The sequence below is a fragment of the Leopardus geoffroyi genome, chromosome D1, assembly GCF_018350155.1.
Source record: "Leopardus geoffroyi isolate Oge1 chromosome D1, O.geoffroyi_Oge1_pat1.0, whole genome shotgun sequence".
Lineage (NCBI taxonomy): Eukaryota > Metazoa > Chordata > Mammalia > Carnivora > Felidae > Leopardus > Leopardus geoffroyi.
In genome coordinates, this window is record NC_059329.1 from 102256997 (window position 1) to 102273206 (window position 16210).

The window sequence follows — 16210 nt, forward strand, 5'->3', positions numbered from 1 at the left end:
GCATGAAAAAAAAATGAAAGGAATGACTCCCAGATCCTTTAGAAAGACATTTCTGGGTTGTCGAAGATCCGTCTCAAAGACAGAGAAAGAACTTTACAATTGTAAGTTTTCTAACAGAAATAGTCTAAGAAAAGGGAGATCTGAGGTCTCTAGTCAGTTTTGGCTTGAACAAACAGTAAATTCATTTGGCAACGTTGAACTTTCTCAGGCAAAACTGCCAGGAGGCCGGGGTTATTCCAGAGGCATGGACTTAAGCTGTTAGAAACTATGCTCATGTTTGTTCAAGCATCTTAGTGTGAGGGATAAACAAAATCATTTGTGCTAAGAATATGTAGAGTTTGAGAGTCCGGAGGCCAATGTTGGACATATTAGAGAAACAGGATGCAACTAAAGTCTGGTCAAGGACAGAGTTGTCAAAACTCAGAAGGACTCCAACACACTCCTTTGTGCTCTAGGCAACCTCCCTGGTCCTGGAGAAGAAGCAGGTAAATAACCATCTGGTCAGTAAGTGAGTACAGCTCCTGTGTTTCTTCCACCTTGACATATTGTGACAGGGCCCAATCCTAAGGATTGTGATGGACTGACAGATTCCATGGACCTTGAGAAAGCTTGAAAATTCACAGCAGAAGCTCTTCTGGGTTGCCTCCATAAGAATGACACAAATCTTCAAAGCTTCCACTTCCTTAGTGCCCTGAGAGCTTGAACCAAAACCTGGTTCAACCTCAGAGACCCAAAGAGCCCCGTGGAATCCAGGATGTGGTTGTGGATCTCCACTTTGTATCCCTTCTCAGGGGCAACATTCCAGGAGTAGCATGTTAAGGAGATAGACTCCTGCTTGTTTGCATTGGGATCACATTCTACTCATTTACTGTCCATCTTTTTTGTGTTCTTTTTCAGTTGGGCTCCCCCTCCTCATGCCTGTATATTTCAATCTGGAATCCATGAAAGTGATGTGCCTCCAAAGATATTGGGAGGTGAGTAACTTGATTTATCATCTGAAGCTAGATCTCGTAGAAAAGGGGGCATGAAAATGCTTGGCCCCTTCCAGATGCAGCTTCCTTGAATAATAAGGCATAAGATTTAGCCAATTCATGAAAGGGCCCTAGACCAGTGAAGGGGAAATGAAATTGTGTCCAGGGCATTTAACTGTCAATCACTTTTCTCTGCAGGACATTGCCTGGGTCAGCAGCTTTTACATCCGCCATTTCATCACATTTGGCCCTTTCTATGGAATCTTTGGAACCATATTACTCATATATTTGGTCAAGTAAGAAACAAGAATATTTCTTTTATTCCTGTAACCTAGATGATCCTCTTACCTCCCTTATCTGAGATATTTTTGATTAGCAGAAGATTGGGATACCATGCCCTACTCTGTAACTGAGACATTTCACAAAAATACTTTTTTTTTAAAGTTGAAATTTTTAAAGTTGAAATAGTTCAATAAGAAGAGTTCTTTGGAAAAAAGAACTTGCCCCGTCTTGTCCTTTTATTCCCATATACTTAATTCCAAGTTGCAGAATTCCATCTGATCCCCAATTCTTTAGATTATAATCTGACTGGATACCATAATCTTTGCCAAAAATAATGGAAAGACAAGAAGTTTTAATGTTATTTTATGGCTACAGATATTCTCCAAACCAAAATGCCCTCAACTAAATAGCTGTCTTCAACTTCCAATTTATTCCTCTCCCATTCTTTCACATTATGATTCTAAACCCTACATAATAGCAAGGATATTGACAGCTACTATGCAACATGCACGTTTATAAAGGATTTACCTGCATTATCTTACTTTGTTTACCTTACATTATTTATTACTTAATCCTTGCACCTCCCTGTAATGTAGGTAGCATCATCTTCATTAATCTCAGAGAGATTAAGTCATTTATCAAAGTTATAGAGCAAGTAAGGGCCAATGGCAGTGCCACACTAGAACTTGAGCCAAGTTCTATCTGATGGCAAAGCTGAGGCTATCACTTTGCATATGCTCTAGGTATATTTTGATCCTTGCACAAATGCTGCAACAAACATGGGGGTCACTGCTTCCAAAAGGCTGCAAGATTGGTTATGTGACCAAAAGTCTACTGTGTCATCTCTACATATAAAGGGCCTCCAAAGAGGAAAACAAATGACCACCATTTTATCGGAATCTTTGATTCCCTTCCATTTCCTCTGTTGCTCAGCCAGATCTTCCAGCAGTTGTGTCAGCCCAGTGTTGGGAACTGAAACACCCCAAGAAGTCATCACTTTCTCCTTTTATTCTCTGAAAGGTTTCTTGAAAGTCCCTGGATAACATATGTTACCCAGATGAGCCACATACCAATGAGAATGAGCAAAGAGGAGAACCGGGACTGGCTCAGTGCTCAGGTAATGGTGGAGTTTCTGGGGGAAGATCCTGCAGACTATACTGATTTAGAGTCTGGCTACCTCAGATAATAATAATTTATACTTACATAATGCTTGCTAGCAGGCAGGCACTGCCCCCTGCTTTGCATGTAACTACATAACACAGGTGCTATGATTATTACCATTTTACAGATGATAAAATTAAGGCATGAAGAAGTTGAGTAACTTGTATGACATCACAGTTAATAAGTGGTATAAATCAGGTTTTAAACCTAGGCAGTCTGATTTTAGAGCCTTTGCTCTAAAGGGTCAGTAAAGGGACTCCTGGGTGGCTCAGTCAGTTGAACACATGATTCTTGGTTTCGACTCAGTTCAAGATCTCATGGTTCATGAGATCAAGCCCCCATTGGACTTAAGGCTCTCTCTCTCCCTCTCTCTATGCCCCTCCCCTGCTCACTCTCTCTCTCTTTCCCCCTCCCAAAATTAATAAATAAATATTTTTTTATATTTAAGAATCAGTAAACTATAGTCCAAGAGCCAAATCCCGCCCACTGCTTGTTCTTGTAAATTAAATTTTATTGGAAACAGTCATGCTTTTATATTTACATATTATCTATGATTGCTTTCATGCTACAAAAGTAAAACTGAGTAACTATCAGAGAGAATCACATTATAAGAAATGTTTGCTGACCTGTCCCCTACAGAACACAACCTTTCAAGTGAATCTGAGCTCCTAGAATTACATTTAAGTTTACACCTAGAAGAACCCTGAAATTCACCCCATTTCATTGTATAGCTAGAAAGCCCCAGACAGAAGATATGGTATGTTCTCTGAACATGCTATTAAGGATTAGCAGAGTTATGATCAGTACAGAATACCCCTGCTTCCTAAGCCTTCCAGTGGCCATGCCATGATTAACTGGAAAATCCAGTCATTATACCACTTCTTTTTCCAAACTCATTCCCAAATTCAGTGGACCTTCCATTAGTGCATAGAGTATTAGTTCTCAAACTTTTTGGTCACAAACCACCTTATGCTCTTAAGAGTTATCGAGAACCTCAAAGAGCTTTTGTCTATGTAAGTTATATCCATTTATATTTACTATATTTGAAATTAAAACTGAGAATTTTAAAACACCTATTTATTAACTCTAAAATAACAAGAATAAAACCAATACATGTTAAACATCAGACTGATGATGCAATCCCATGTTTAGAAGCCTCTGGAAAAAAATCCAGTGTACAAGCATGAGAGATTGGAAATTAAAAAGGCAAATGCTCGGGGCGCCTGGGTGGCGCAGTCGGTTAAGCGTCCGACTTCAGCCAGGTCACGATCTCGCGGTCAGTGAGTTCGAGCCCCGCGTCAGGCTCTGGGCTGATGGCTCAGAACCTGGAGCCTGTTTCCGATTCTGTGTCTCCCTCTCTCTCTGCCCCTCCCCCATTCATGCTCTGTCTCTCTCTGTCCCAAAAATAAATAAACGTTGAAAAAAATTAATTAAAAAGGCAAATTCTGTCTTAGAAATAGTTTTGACTTTCAGATCCCCTGAAAGGATCTTAGAGAACCCTAAGGTGCTCCAAAATACACTTTGAGAAACATTGACATAAAACAACCACGAAAATAACATTCAAAATGGCAACAACCCCAAATGGAATTAAACATTAAAAAGGCATTGAATAGATTGCTGAGGAAGATGGTGGCGTAGGAGGACACTGGGCTCACCGCGTCCTGCTGATCACTTAGATTCCATCCACATCTGCTTAATTTACCCCGATAACCACCAGAAGACTAGCAGAACGGACTCTCCAGAGCCAAGCGTAGACGAGAGGCCCACAGAGGAGGGTAAGAAGGGCGGAGAGATGGTGAGCGCTACGCGGACTGGCAGGAGGGAGCCAGGGTGGGGGGCAGCCCACCAACTAAGCAGAGCCCCCGAGTATGGCTTGCAAAAGCAGAGGGGCTGGACAGAGTGTGTTCAGACAGCCAGTGGGACTTAACATCTGGAATGTTATAAGTTAACAGCTCTGCTCAGAGAGCGGAAAGCGGGAGAGAGAGTTGTTGAGCTCCGGAGGACAGAGCTCAGCTTGGTGGGGAACAAAGGCGCTGGGAAGTGCTGTCTCCCTCACCCATCCCCCAGCCAAAATCCCAAAGGGAACCAGTTCCCCTCACGGAAATTGCTTGCACCGCGCAAACATCCAACGCTGTGCTTCTCCAGATCCATCCCTCCAACAGGTCTGCCTCCCTCCTGGTGCCACAGAGCCCCTCCCACAGTGGACCACCAAAGGCAAAGCGAGCTGAGTCTGCCCCTCCCACCCCTGTGCACCTTGCAGATCCACCCCAGCTAATACGCCAGGTCCCATCGAAGCAGTACCACAAGCCTGACAGTGTGCAAGTAGCCCAGACAGAGGCCACACCACTCCATAGTGAGTCCTGCCCCTGGGAGAGGGGAAGATAAGGTACACACCAGTCTGACTGTGGCTCCAGCGGTGGGCTGGGGGCAGACATCAGGTCTGACTGCAGCCCTGCCCACCAACGCAAGTTACTCCAGACAGAACAGAGGAAGAGCTCTGCAGTTCCCTGCCACTCCAGGGACTATCCAAAATTATGAAATGGAAGAATTCTCCTCAAAAGAAACTCCAGGAAGGAGTGACAGCTAACGAACTGATCAAAAACAATTTCAGCAATATAGCAGAAAATGAATTTAAAATAATAGTCATAAAATTAATCGCTGGGCCTGAAAAAAGTATAGAGGACAGCAGAGAATCTATTACTACAGAGATCAAGGGACTAAGAAACAGTCAGAAGGAGCTAAAAAATGCGATAAATGAGCTGCAAAATAAAATAGAGGCGACCACAGATCAGATTGAAGAGGCAGAGGAGAGAATAGGTGAATTAGAAGATAAAATTACAGAAAAAGAAGAGGCTGAGAAAAAGAAAGAGAAAAAAATCCAGGAGTATGAGGGGAGACTTAGAGAACTAAGTGATGTAATTAAATGAAATAATGTACGCATAATTGGGATTCCAGAGGAGGAGAGAGAGGGAAAGGTGCTGAAGGTGTACTGGAAGAAATCATAGCTGAGAACTTCCCTGATCTGAGGAAGGAAAAAGGCATTGAAATCCAAGAGGCACAGAGAACTTCCTGCAGACGTAACTTGAATCAATCTTCTGCACGACATATCATAGTGAAACTGACAAAATACAAGGATAAAGAGAGAATTCTGAAAGCAGCTAGGGATAAACAGGCTCTAACATATAAAGGGAGACCAATAAGACTCGTGACGGATCTGTCCACTGAGACTTGGCAGGCCAGAAAGGAATGGCAGGAAATCTTCAATGTGATGAACAGAAAAAATATGCAGCCGAGAATCCTTTATCCAGCAAATCTGTCATTTAGAACAGAAGGAGAGAAAAAGGTCTTCCCAAACAAACAAAAACTGAAGGAATTCATCACCACTAAACCAGCCCTACAAGAGATCCTAAGGGGGACCCTGTGAGACAAAGTACCAAAGACATCATTGCAAGCATGAAACCTACAGACATCACAATGACTCTAAACCCATATCTTTCAATAATAACACTGAATGTAAATGGACTAAATGCTCCAACCAAAAGACATAGGGTATCAAAGTGGATAAAAAAACAAGACCCATCTATTTGCTGTCTACAAGAGACTCATTTTAGACCTGAGGACACCTTCAGATTGAAAGTGAGGGGATGGAGAACTATCTATCATGCTACTGGAAGTCAAAAGAAAGCTGGAGTAGCCATACTTATATCAGACAAACTAGACTTCAAATTAAAGGCTATAACAGGAGATGAAGAAGGGCATTATATAATAATTACAGGGTCTATCCACCAGGAAGAGCTGACAATTATAAATGTCTATGCGCCAAATATGGGAGCCCCCAAATATATAAAACAATTATTCACAAACATAAGCAACCTTATTGATAAGAATGTGGTAATTTCAGGGGACTTTAATACTCCACTTACAACATTGGATAGATCATCTAGACACAGGATCAATAAAGAAACGAGGACCTTGAATGATACACTGGATCAGACAGACTTGATAGATATATTTAGAACTCTGCATCCCAAAGCAACAGAATATACTTTCTTCTCGAGTGCACATGGAACATTCTCCAAGATAGATCACATACTGGGTCACAAAACAGCCCTTCATAAGTATACAAGAATTGAGATCATACCATGCATACTTTCAGACCACAATGCAATGAAGCTTGAAATCAACCACAAGAAAAAGTCTGGAAAACCTCCAAAAGCATGGAGGTTAAAGAACACCCTACTAAAGAATGAATGGGTCAACCAGGCAATTAGAGAAGAAATTTAAAAATATATGGAAACAAACGAAAATGAAAATACAACAATCCAAATGCTTTGGGATGCAGCGAAGGCAGTCCTGAGAGGAAAATACATTGCAATCCAGGCCTATCTCAAGAAACAAGAAAAATCCCAAATACAAAATCTAACAGCACACCTAAAGGAAATAGAAGCAGAACAGCAAAGACACCCCAAATCCAGAAGAAGAAGAGAAATAATAAAGATCAGAGCAGAAATAAACAATATAGAATCTAAAAAAAACTGTAGAGCAGATCATTGAAACCAAGAGTTGGTTTTTTGAAAAAATAAACAAAATTGATAAACCTCTAGCCAGGCTTCTCAAAAAGAAAAGGGAGATGACCCAAATAGATAAAATCATGAATGAAAATGGAATTATTACAACCAATCCCTCAGAAATACAAGCAACTATCAGGGAATACTATGAAAAATTATATGCCAACAAACTGGACGACCTGGAAGAAATAGACAAATTCCTAAACACCCACACACTTCCAAACTCAAACAGGAAGAAATAGAAAGCTTGAGCAGACCCATAACCAGCGAAGAAATTGAATCGGTTATCAAAAATCTCCCAACAAATAAGAGTCCAGGACCAGATGGCTTCCCTGGGGAATTCTGCCAGACATTTTTTTTTTTTTTTTAATTTTTTTTTTTTTTTCTCCAACGTTTTTATTTATTTTTTTGGGACAGAGAGAGACAGAGCATGAACGGGGGAGGGGCAGAGAGAGAGGGAGACACAGAATCGGAAACAGGCTCCAGGCTCTGAGCCATCAGCCCAGAGCCCCACGCGGGGCTCGAACTCACGGACCGCGAGATCGTGACCTGTCTGCCAGACATTTAAAGCAGAGATAATACCTATCCTTCTCAAGCTATTCCAAATAATAGAAAGGGAAGGAAAACTTCCAGACTCATTCTATGAAGTCAGCATTACTTTGATTCCTTAACCAGACAGAGACCCAGTGAAAAAAGAGACATCTGAATGGCCAACAGGCATATGAAAAGACGCTCAATGCCATGCCTCATCAGGGAAATACAAATCAAAACCACACTCAGATATCACCTCATGCCAGTCAGAGTGGCTAAAATGAACAAAACAGGAGACTATAGATGCTGGAGAGGATGTGGAGAAACGGGAACCCTCTTGCACTGTTGGTGGGAATGCAAACTGGTGCAGCCACTCTGGAAAACAGTGTGGAGGTTCCTCAAAAAATTAAAAATAGGGGCGCCTGGGTGGCGCAGTCGGTTAAGCGTCCGACTTCAGCCAGGTCACGATCTCGCGGTCCGTGAGTTCGAGCCCCACGTTGGGCTCTGGGCTGATGGCTCAGAGCCTGGAGCCTGTTTCCGATTCTGTGTCTCCCTCTCTCGCTGCCCCTCCCCCATTCATGCTCTGTCTCTCTCTGTCCCAAAAATAAATAAACGTTGAAAAAAAAATTTAAAAAAAATAAAAAATAAAAAAAACAATTAAAAATAGACCTACCCTGTGACCCAGCAGTAGCACTGCTAGGAATTTACCCAAGGGATACGGGAGTACTGATGCATAGGGGCACTTGTACCCCAATGTTTATAGCAGCACTCTCAACAAGAGCCAAATTGTGGAAAGAGCCTAAATGTCCATCAACTTACAAATGGATAAAGAAATTGTGGTTTATATACACAATGGAATACTACGTGGCAATGAGAAAGAATGAAATATGGCCTTTTGCAGCAACTTGGACGGAACTGGAGAGTGTTATGCTAAGTGAAATAAGTCATACAGAGAAGGACAGATTCCATGTTTTCACTCCTATGTGGGTCCTGAGAAACTTAACAGAAGACCATGGGGGAGAGGAAGAAAAAAAAATGGTTAGAGGCAGGGAGCCAAAACATAAGAGACTCCTAAAAACTGAGAACAAACTGAGGGTTTATGGGTGGTGGGGGGGGGGGTGATGGGTATTGAGGAGGGCACCTGTTGGGATGAGCACTGGATGTTGTATGGAAACCAATTTGACAATAAATTTCATAATAATAAAAAAAAAGGCACTGAATAAAATGATATTCATAAGGGTTCTTAATTTTGAAAGTCTGGAGAAGCCCATGAACTCCTTCTCAGGATAATGGTTTTAAGTTCATAAAATAAAATACCTTAGATTGTAAAGGAAACTGCTTAAACTGAAATGCACTTCTATGCTCAGAATCTGTGGCTGGAACAATTGAATGCCTCACTTCCCATTTAGAAGTCCTTCATATGTACTCTATGGAAATGGTATTCTAACCCCAACAATCTCTACCAAAATCCTATAATCCCACTTCCCATCTGCCAGAGCCCTCATTTATGACACTTTAGCCTTCTGTATCCAAGGGCTTATGGTGACTTAGCCCCTTCAAATCCTACATACTTCTTTATATCTGTTGCTTTGTATAAACTTCTAGCAAAATATCTTAGCACCTTTTTAAATTATAATTTCCTTGAGACATGGCACTGTGTATCTTTTATATCCCTCTTAGTTTCTTACACAAAATAGGAACTTGTTGAACAATTAGCTTATTAAGGGAATATACATCTTTTTTTTTTTTTTGAAAGAGAGAGAGGTCACAAGTGAGGGAGGGGCAGAAAGAGACAGAATCCCAGGAGGGGCAGAGGGAGAGAGAGAGAGGGAGAGAAAGAGAAGGAGAGAGAGGGGGAGAGAAAGAGAGAGAGAAGCGGGGGCCACTCAAGCGGAACTCATGCTCACCCGAAGTGGGGCTCAAGCTCACACAATGCGGGATTCCAACTCATGAACTGTGAGGGCATGATCTGAGCCAAAGCCAGATGCTTAACGACTGAACCACCTGGGCACCTGGGGAATAAATAAACATCTCCTTTGACACTTGGGCTTACTGACATCTAATGTAACCTTTTTCTTTGCAGGTCTTGACCACCTGTAATGTTGAACAGTCCATTTTCAATGACTGGTTCACTGGGCACCTGAACTTTCAGATCGAGCACCAGTAAGTGATGGAAACAGTTCATGATAAAAGGCAAAGGCTGTAACTTATAACAGTCCCCCACCCCCCTCCCCATACAGTCCAGAGCAAGCCTTAGACTCGGGATTTCTGATGGAAAAAATGAATCAGAATTCTCTCAATTCTATTAACATCAATGGTAAGGAAAGGAAGAAAGAAAGGAGGTGTAACAATTGTGAGTAAATGGAGGAAGATCTTGAAAAAATACCAAAGACTCAGTTTCTGGATTCCTAATGACTTAGGAATTCGTGATTGTTTTTTTTTTTTTTACATGTGGTTTGTTGGCAAAACCCAAGAAAAATCATGATATTTGTGTACCCGAGTTGTGTTAAAACTTAATTAAGATTTAATTTGAATATTAATCTGTATCTACATCTTTGGAGCTGAGGTTTAAAATAATCAACAATGAAATCCAGTTCCTACTGCAATTTCCAAGTGATATCTGGAAATACTTTTCCAATAGGCAGTTAGATAGGCACCAAAGAAAGAGGAAATGATAATACTTTGAAAGTCAATCTCTCCAGAATATTCAAGGAAGAGACTTTCCACATTCATTTCATCTAAGCCAAATCTATGATAGGCAGAGAAGGAAAAAGATCTTATACCTACTCATGGGATTTTCTTATCCTTTCTCTTGTTAGTCCTTTAAAATCTCCACAAAACAAGAAAGATTATTATTCATATTTCATCAAAGAGAAGGTTAAAACCCAAGAAGTTCATCTGGCTAATTAGCGAAAGCCTTGGATAAAACCCATCCCTCTTCTTACTTTTCTCCTAGAACTTTTCCCCATATGCCTTGATGAAAACTTACTAATATTCACCTATTCATTGTGCAGGAGATATATGTATATACAGAAAGAGACAGAGACAGAATTGGGGCTGGGGAAGTTATCTCCAGCTCTCCAGGTAATTCAAAATGGTAGAAAACCCCATACTTTCATTTCACCTGTCTCAGAATAAATATATTTTATAGAGCTAAGTCTCTTTGGTCTTCCCAAACATTAGCCACCCACAGGGCATGCAGAGGGTTAAGAGATAAGATTAGAATGCTTTGGCAAGAGTTTTTGAGCTTTCTAGAGAAGTATTGTACAATGTCTACATTGCTAATAGAGTTTTATCTAGTAATAGGGGAACAAAAACTTCTTTTGGTCTAAGTTTTATATCTCCTGTTTCTGTTTCCCTAGTCTGTTTCCCACAATGCCACGCCATAATTATCACAAGGTGGCACCCCTGGTGAGGTCACTGTGTGCGAAGCATGGATTACAGTATGTGAATAAGCCCATGTTGGAAGCATTTGGAGATATTGTCAGGTAATTACAGAGTCTCTCAGCTCACAGCTCTCATTTCCCTCTCACTGCTAGTCCCCAGACTATTCACTGGCTTGTGAATCACTTACCCAACAACTCTTTGTTAAGGGGCATCTGTATGTCCAGCATGGACATGAGACCCTTCAGGAAACATCAACAATGCAATGATAATAAATAATTCTTACCATTTACCTACTGCCTTCGAGATACTTCTTAGTGAAAATGTCTCACTACCCTACTAAATCTCAAGCTTCTTAAAACCAGGACTGTGTGTTGTCTCTGAATCCCCCACAGAACCTTGACATGGTTTAGAATTTATGTGTGGGGAGGGACTTTCAAATCATCTGGCCCAGAGTTGCAAACTTAGATGCCTACAGGGTCCAGGGACATAAGTGTGTGGGTTGGGGGGTAGGGGAACCGACCAAGAGCAGAGAAGCCTGCAGGAACTGAAAATCTGTGCTCATCGTGGTGCATTCACAGCCCCCTAGAGAACATTAACAGCCCATGATCTGGGTTTAATAAGTTTCTCTCTCTTTTAGAATTAGGGAAAAAATACCAGTGTCTTGAATGATGCCAACAAGATCAGATCTGGCCTGATCTGCCCCTGGATGGTTCTCCAGCTTCAGACTCTCCACCGCTCCCATCTTCCTTTTCTGTCCTCCAGAGACCTAACCTCTCTTCAGTTGCTACAGAACTTCTTGCCCCTTGCCATGTTCTGTCCTTTGCCCCTTGGCTTTTGCCTAGAATGTTCTTCCAGTCTGTCCCCTCCCCTTACATCACCTTGTCAATTTCCATCCCCTCCCCAAGACTCATAAATGCCTTTTCCTCATCTTGGTCTTCCCTTGACCCCAGGACTCAATCTGTCACCTGCTCTTGCAGCACCTACTTCTCTTCACTTTACCTTTATCACAATCATGATTAAATAACATGGTGGGTAATAAATTATTTAATAAATGTCTCCCCAGAGGGGAAAATGGGTGATGGGCATTGAGGAGGGCACTTGTTGGGATGAACCCTGGGTGTTAAATGTAAGCAATGAACCACAGGAAACTACCCCAAAAACCAAGAGCACATTTTACAGATTGTATGATAACAAACTTGACAATAAATTATAATAAAATATACATATACATATACAGAGACATATATATCTAGATATACATATACACGTGTGTATATGTATATCTAGATATATATGTCTCCCAAACCAAACCAGGAACTCCATGTAGGTCGGTCTCATGTCTCTCCTACTCACTGCTGTATCCCCAGAGCCTAGAAAAACATCTTTCACATTATAAAGCATGATGGTGGGTAGAAAACAGGATGAGTTGGTAGAGAGGTATATGCGTTATCTTATAGAGAGACTCAGAGAAGTTTTTTTTTAATGCTAGAGAAGAGGATAGTTAATAGTTTGGGACACAAAAGAGAATAAAATGAAGGAAAAACTCAACCTCCCCCCTAAAGAAAAGGTGAATTCATCTGCTAAAAATCAATGCAGTATATTTGACTCCCTCCACTGGACAACAGAAAAGACGTCTTTCAGATATAGCTGAAAATGAAAACATTGCCTTGAACCAAGCAAAAGTGCACATGTTCCATGGAGCAGCTCCTCTTACGTTAAAGTCTCACCTACTGATGATTTTGTTCACCTCTCCCACAGGGCCTTGAAGAAATCTGCAGCCCTCTGGATGGATGCTTACTATGAAACATGAAGCAGAGCATCAACCTTGACACACATGTAGCTGTGTCTCTGAAGGGGGTTAATCAATGTGCAAGAGTTCTTTCCTGCTTACCTGCTGGTGCCATAGGTATACCTGCGGTGCCAGGAGTGTGAATCCCAAGGGCACATGATAACCCCTTCCCTGAAGGTTTTCTCTTCAATTGCAAAGCAATGGAAACACAAGATGGTTAGGGTACCAAAAGGGAAATGGGAGCCAATTTTCTTTATTTCTTCTATAGAATCTTGAACTTAGTCCTACTAATAGACCTAATCAGATCATCTCCATCACTGGGGCATATGCAAGGGAACCAGGCAAAAGTCTTACTGAGAAACTGGGTATAAGAAGAAGTGGGACAAAAGAGAGACCTCTGATGGACACTGGGGAAAACAGCACGGTTGCCCTTAGAAGAGAATGGTGTATTTAAGAAATTTCTGCTGACCATACAAATTTTTGCTTATTCCTTACTTAAATGTGTGAGCCTCTTTTTTCTCTAAAAATTAAACATAATTAACATTAAAGTCTCCTTAAATGTTTCAATCTTCACTTTGGATTTTTCTTATTGTAATGGCATATGTGTAATTATGGTGTGTATGTATTTTTCTTCCAACTTATAAAATCTCTTAAGGAGCTCCCTACATCCAGGCCCAATATCCACTGACACAGGAGGTTAAGCTTCCGTATTTTAGCATTACTGGCCTTCTGCTAAGGCATAAACCGGTCCTGAGTATAAGACTGATTTGCCTAATTCCTACCCACAAGAGCGGAAATACTGTGCCTTGCTATTGAGTAACTCTGATGAAGGAAAGAGATTTGTTTTCTGTAATGTAGGCCCCAGGCTGTGTCAAGGCATTTTCCAAGCTTAGCACCGAGTTATGCATTTCTTAAGATAAGAGAGTTTCAATGCTAGAAGGATGAGTGGACACTCTCAAGACCATACTGATGTCTGGCTTTGGTGCTTTTGTTCATCTGTTCATGGGGTCATGTTGGAGCTCACCCTAGCTGTGAGGAGGGAAAGCAAACAGTATAAACTCCCATCTGCAGCTCCAGGCAAGTCAGTATTAGGGATTTATCCGTTGTCTGAAATGCTACCAGGAAGCATTTCATCCCCTTACTCCAAACCCTGCAAAATACTCTTTTTCTTTGTTCTTAATTAAATCCCCAGGTTCAGGAGCACAGATCCTGTGGCAGAAGTGAGTGTTATGACTTGAAAGAAGCCACTGGTGCTGAAGCAGAGGGAGCAGGGGCCAGAGAGGTACAAGATGGGGCAATGAAGGACAGTATGTGAAGTGACTCACAGGTCCAGGGGAGTTAACCATGTATGTCAAAGCCAGGAAAGCAAGAACTGGTTGGGGGAGGGAGGGGGAGGAGGAGCATTGAAATGGTAATAATATTGAACAGGGAAGTTAAGCAGAGGATAGAAAGGAAGAAAGGCTTTATTGGTTTTATGATTCTTTGTAATATAAGCCCTAATGGATATGGCCATAACCCATATTCCACCTACTGGTGGATCTATAAGTGATTTCTCCTGCCGGAAATCAGGGCTCCAAGTGGGTGTGGGGGACAGTGGTTGTTTTCTCTGCCTCGTCTGGTCCAACCCCCAGAGGTGCTCAAGTCCTGTTTCTCCTCCTGGTCACTAGAAATAGCAAGTCAACTTCTCCCTGGACAGACTCAGTAACTCAAAGGCATCCCTCTCTGTGTTGAGACCAGACCACTTGGCAGTTGCCTGAATGGAGTTGGTTACTGTGGGACTGAACACGTCTGGGAGATTTTGACACATTTTGTAGGGAAAACATGTGAAATTAGTTCAAGCAAGTTGCTAGGTAAGAATAAAAATTTATGCTGGGTAAACTTTAACCTGCTTAGGGGGTCCCAAGTCAGTATAGTAGTCATTTTCATGAACTATCTCAACTGATTTCTCTCCCTCACCCTGTGCTGACAGGTATTTGCACTTGGTGAGGAATGTGACTACACTTTATTACCTGTTCAACAAGCCTCTTGGAGGAGAACCAAGGCCTGTCACATTCACAGCTTCCCACAACACTGAGCACTGAGGGAGAATCTAGATGGTCAGTCCTCAGGGTATTTCATTTCTGTCCTCTCTGCTCTATAGCCGCTTGAATGAAGCCGGGCCAGACTTCTGCGTCTTTAAACTAAATGACTCCTGAGAATTGAATTACAGCCTTACCTGAAACCGTTCAATGGGTTTTCATGGCTCTTGGAATAAAGAGCCAACCCTCAGATGGCCAACAGACTTTGCCTGCATTGGCCCCTCCCCATACACCCTCCCCTACCTTGTACCAGACTGGCCCTTGTTCCCTCTGCTTCGGCCCCAGTGGCTTCTTCCAGTCATGATACCTGCTCTGCTACAGGGTCTTTGCCTCTAAGCCCAGTGTCTGAACCCCTCTGTCACCCTCCCTGCCCTCACTTCTTCTCTCCTGGTTACCTGCCACTCACCTGCTGATCTCAGGGCAGCCTCCACACTAAAGACCTATTGTAAGTCAAGGCCTATTGTTATACACTCTGTAACAATTACTACAGGTAAAAGTGTACATTCGTTTGTGTGATTCATTAATTTGTTTGTCTTCTACCCCAGCCTGCAATATCCATGAGAGTAGGAACTGCCTGATCTATTGGAGGCAGACAACAAAGATGTGTGGAAGGGAGGGAGGGAAGAAGACAGGGAGGGAGGGGAAGGAAACAAGTATATGAAGGTAATTCTTTCTAATTTGAGAGAAAGGAAAATTTTGTCATATATATGAAAATAATTTCTATATTCTAACTCTGAATTATCAAAATTATTTTCAAAACATAAGAACATCTACCAAGCAGTAAGTACTGAGCTACCCCCTTCATAGGCATTAGTCTTTTTAATCCTCATAATAACCCCTTGGGACAAGACCTATAATTAATATCACTTTACAGATGAAAAACTTGGGGCTTAGGCAGGACAAACAACTTGCCTGATGTCACAGATAGGAAATGCTGGAGTAGTTTCAGACCCAGCAATGTCTGACTCCATAGTCAACGCTCATTAATTTCCATGCCAAGGAATTCAAAGTAAGAGGGAATTAAGTGATATTAATAGACACGGGCAGTTGGCATTTCTGGAATAACTTCAATCACTTGCCAGGAGCTGATGGAATAGGCATTAAGGTAGTTATCTTTTTTTTTATAAATACACCCAGTATTTATTTTTTTAAGTTTATTTATTTTTGAAAGAGAGAGAGAGGGTGCAAGTGGTGGAGGGGCAGAGAGAGAGAGGGAGGGAGGGAGGGAGACACAGAATCCAAAGCAGGCTCCAGGCTCTGAGCTGTCAGCACAGCCTGATGCGGGGCTCAAACTCAGGAAATGCAAGATCATGACCTGAGCCGAAGTCAGACACTCAACCAATGGAGCCACCCAGGCTCCCCAACGTAGTTATCTTTTCACCAGCAGGGACAGGTGCCTAAGGGAAGGGAAGGCTGGAGAAGCATACGACAGGAACAGCACTA

General features: G+C 41.9%; 1 protein-coding gene across 1 annotated transcript in view; it reads left to right on the forward strand.

Moving 5' to 3' along the window:
• LOC123601692 (fatty acid desaturase 2-like protein FADS2B) overlaps positions 1-13262 on the forward strand; it is a 40928-nt gene extending 27666 nt beyond the window's left edge. The window contains exons 7-12 of the mRNA XM_045485240.1: positions 898-974; positions 1170-1267; positions 2274-2370; positions 9597-9676; positions 10876-11001; positions 12659-13262. Of these exons, the coding sequence (XP_045341196.1) occupies positions 898-974; positions 1170-1267; positions 2274-2370; positions 9597-9676; positions 10876-11001; positions 12659-12710 (530 nt within the window). The 3' untranslated portion in view covers positions 12711-13262. The remainder of the gene's footprint in view (positions 1-897; positions 975-1169; positions 1268-2273; positions 2371-9596; positions 9677-10875; positions 11002-12658) is intronic.
• The last annotated feature ends 2948 nt before the right edge of the window (positions 13263-16210 follow it).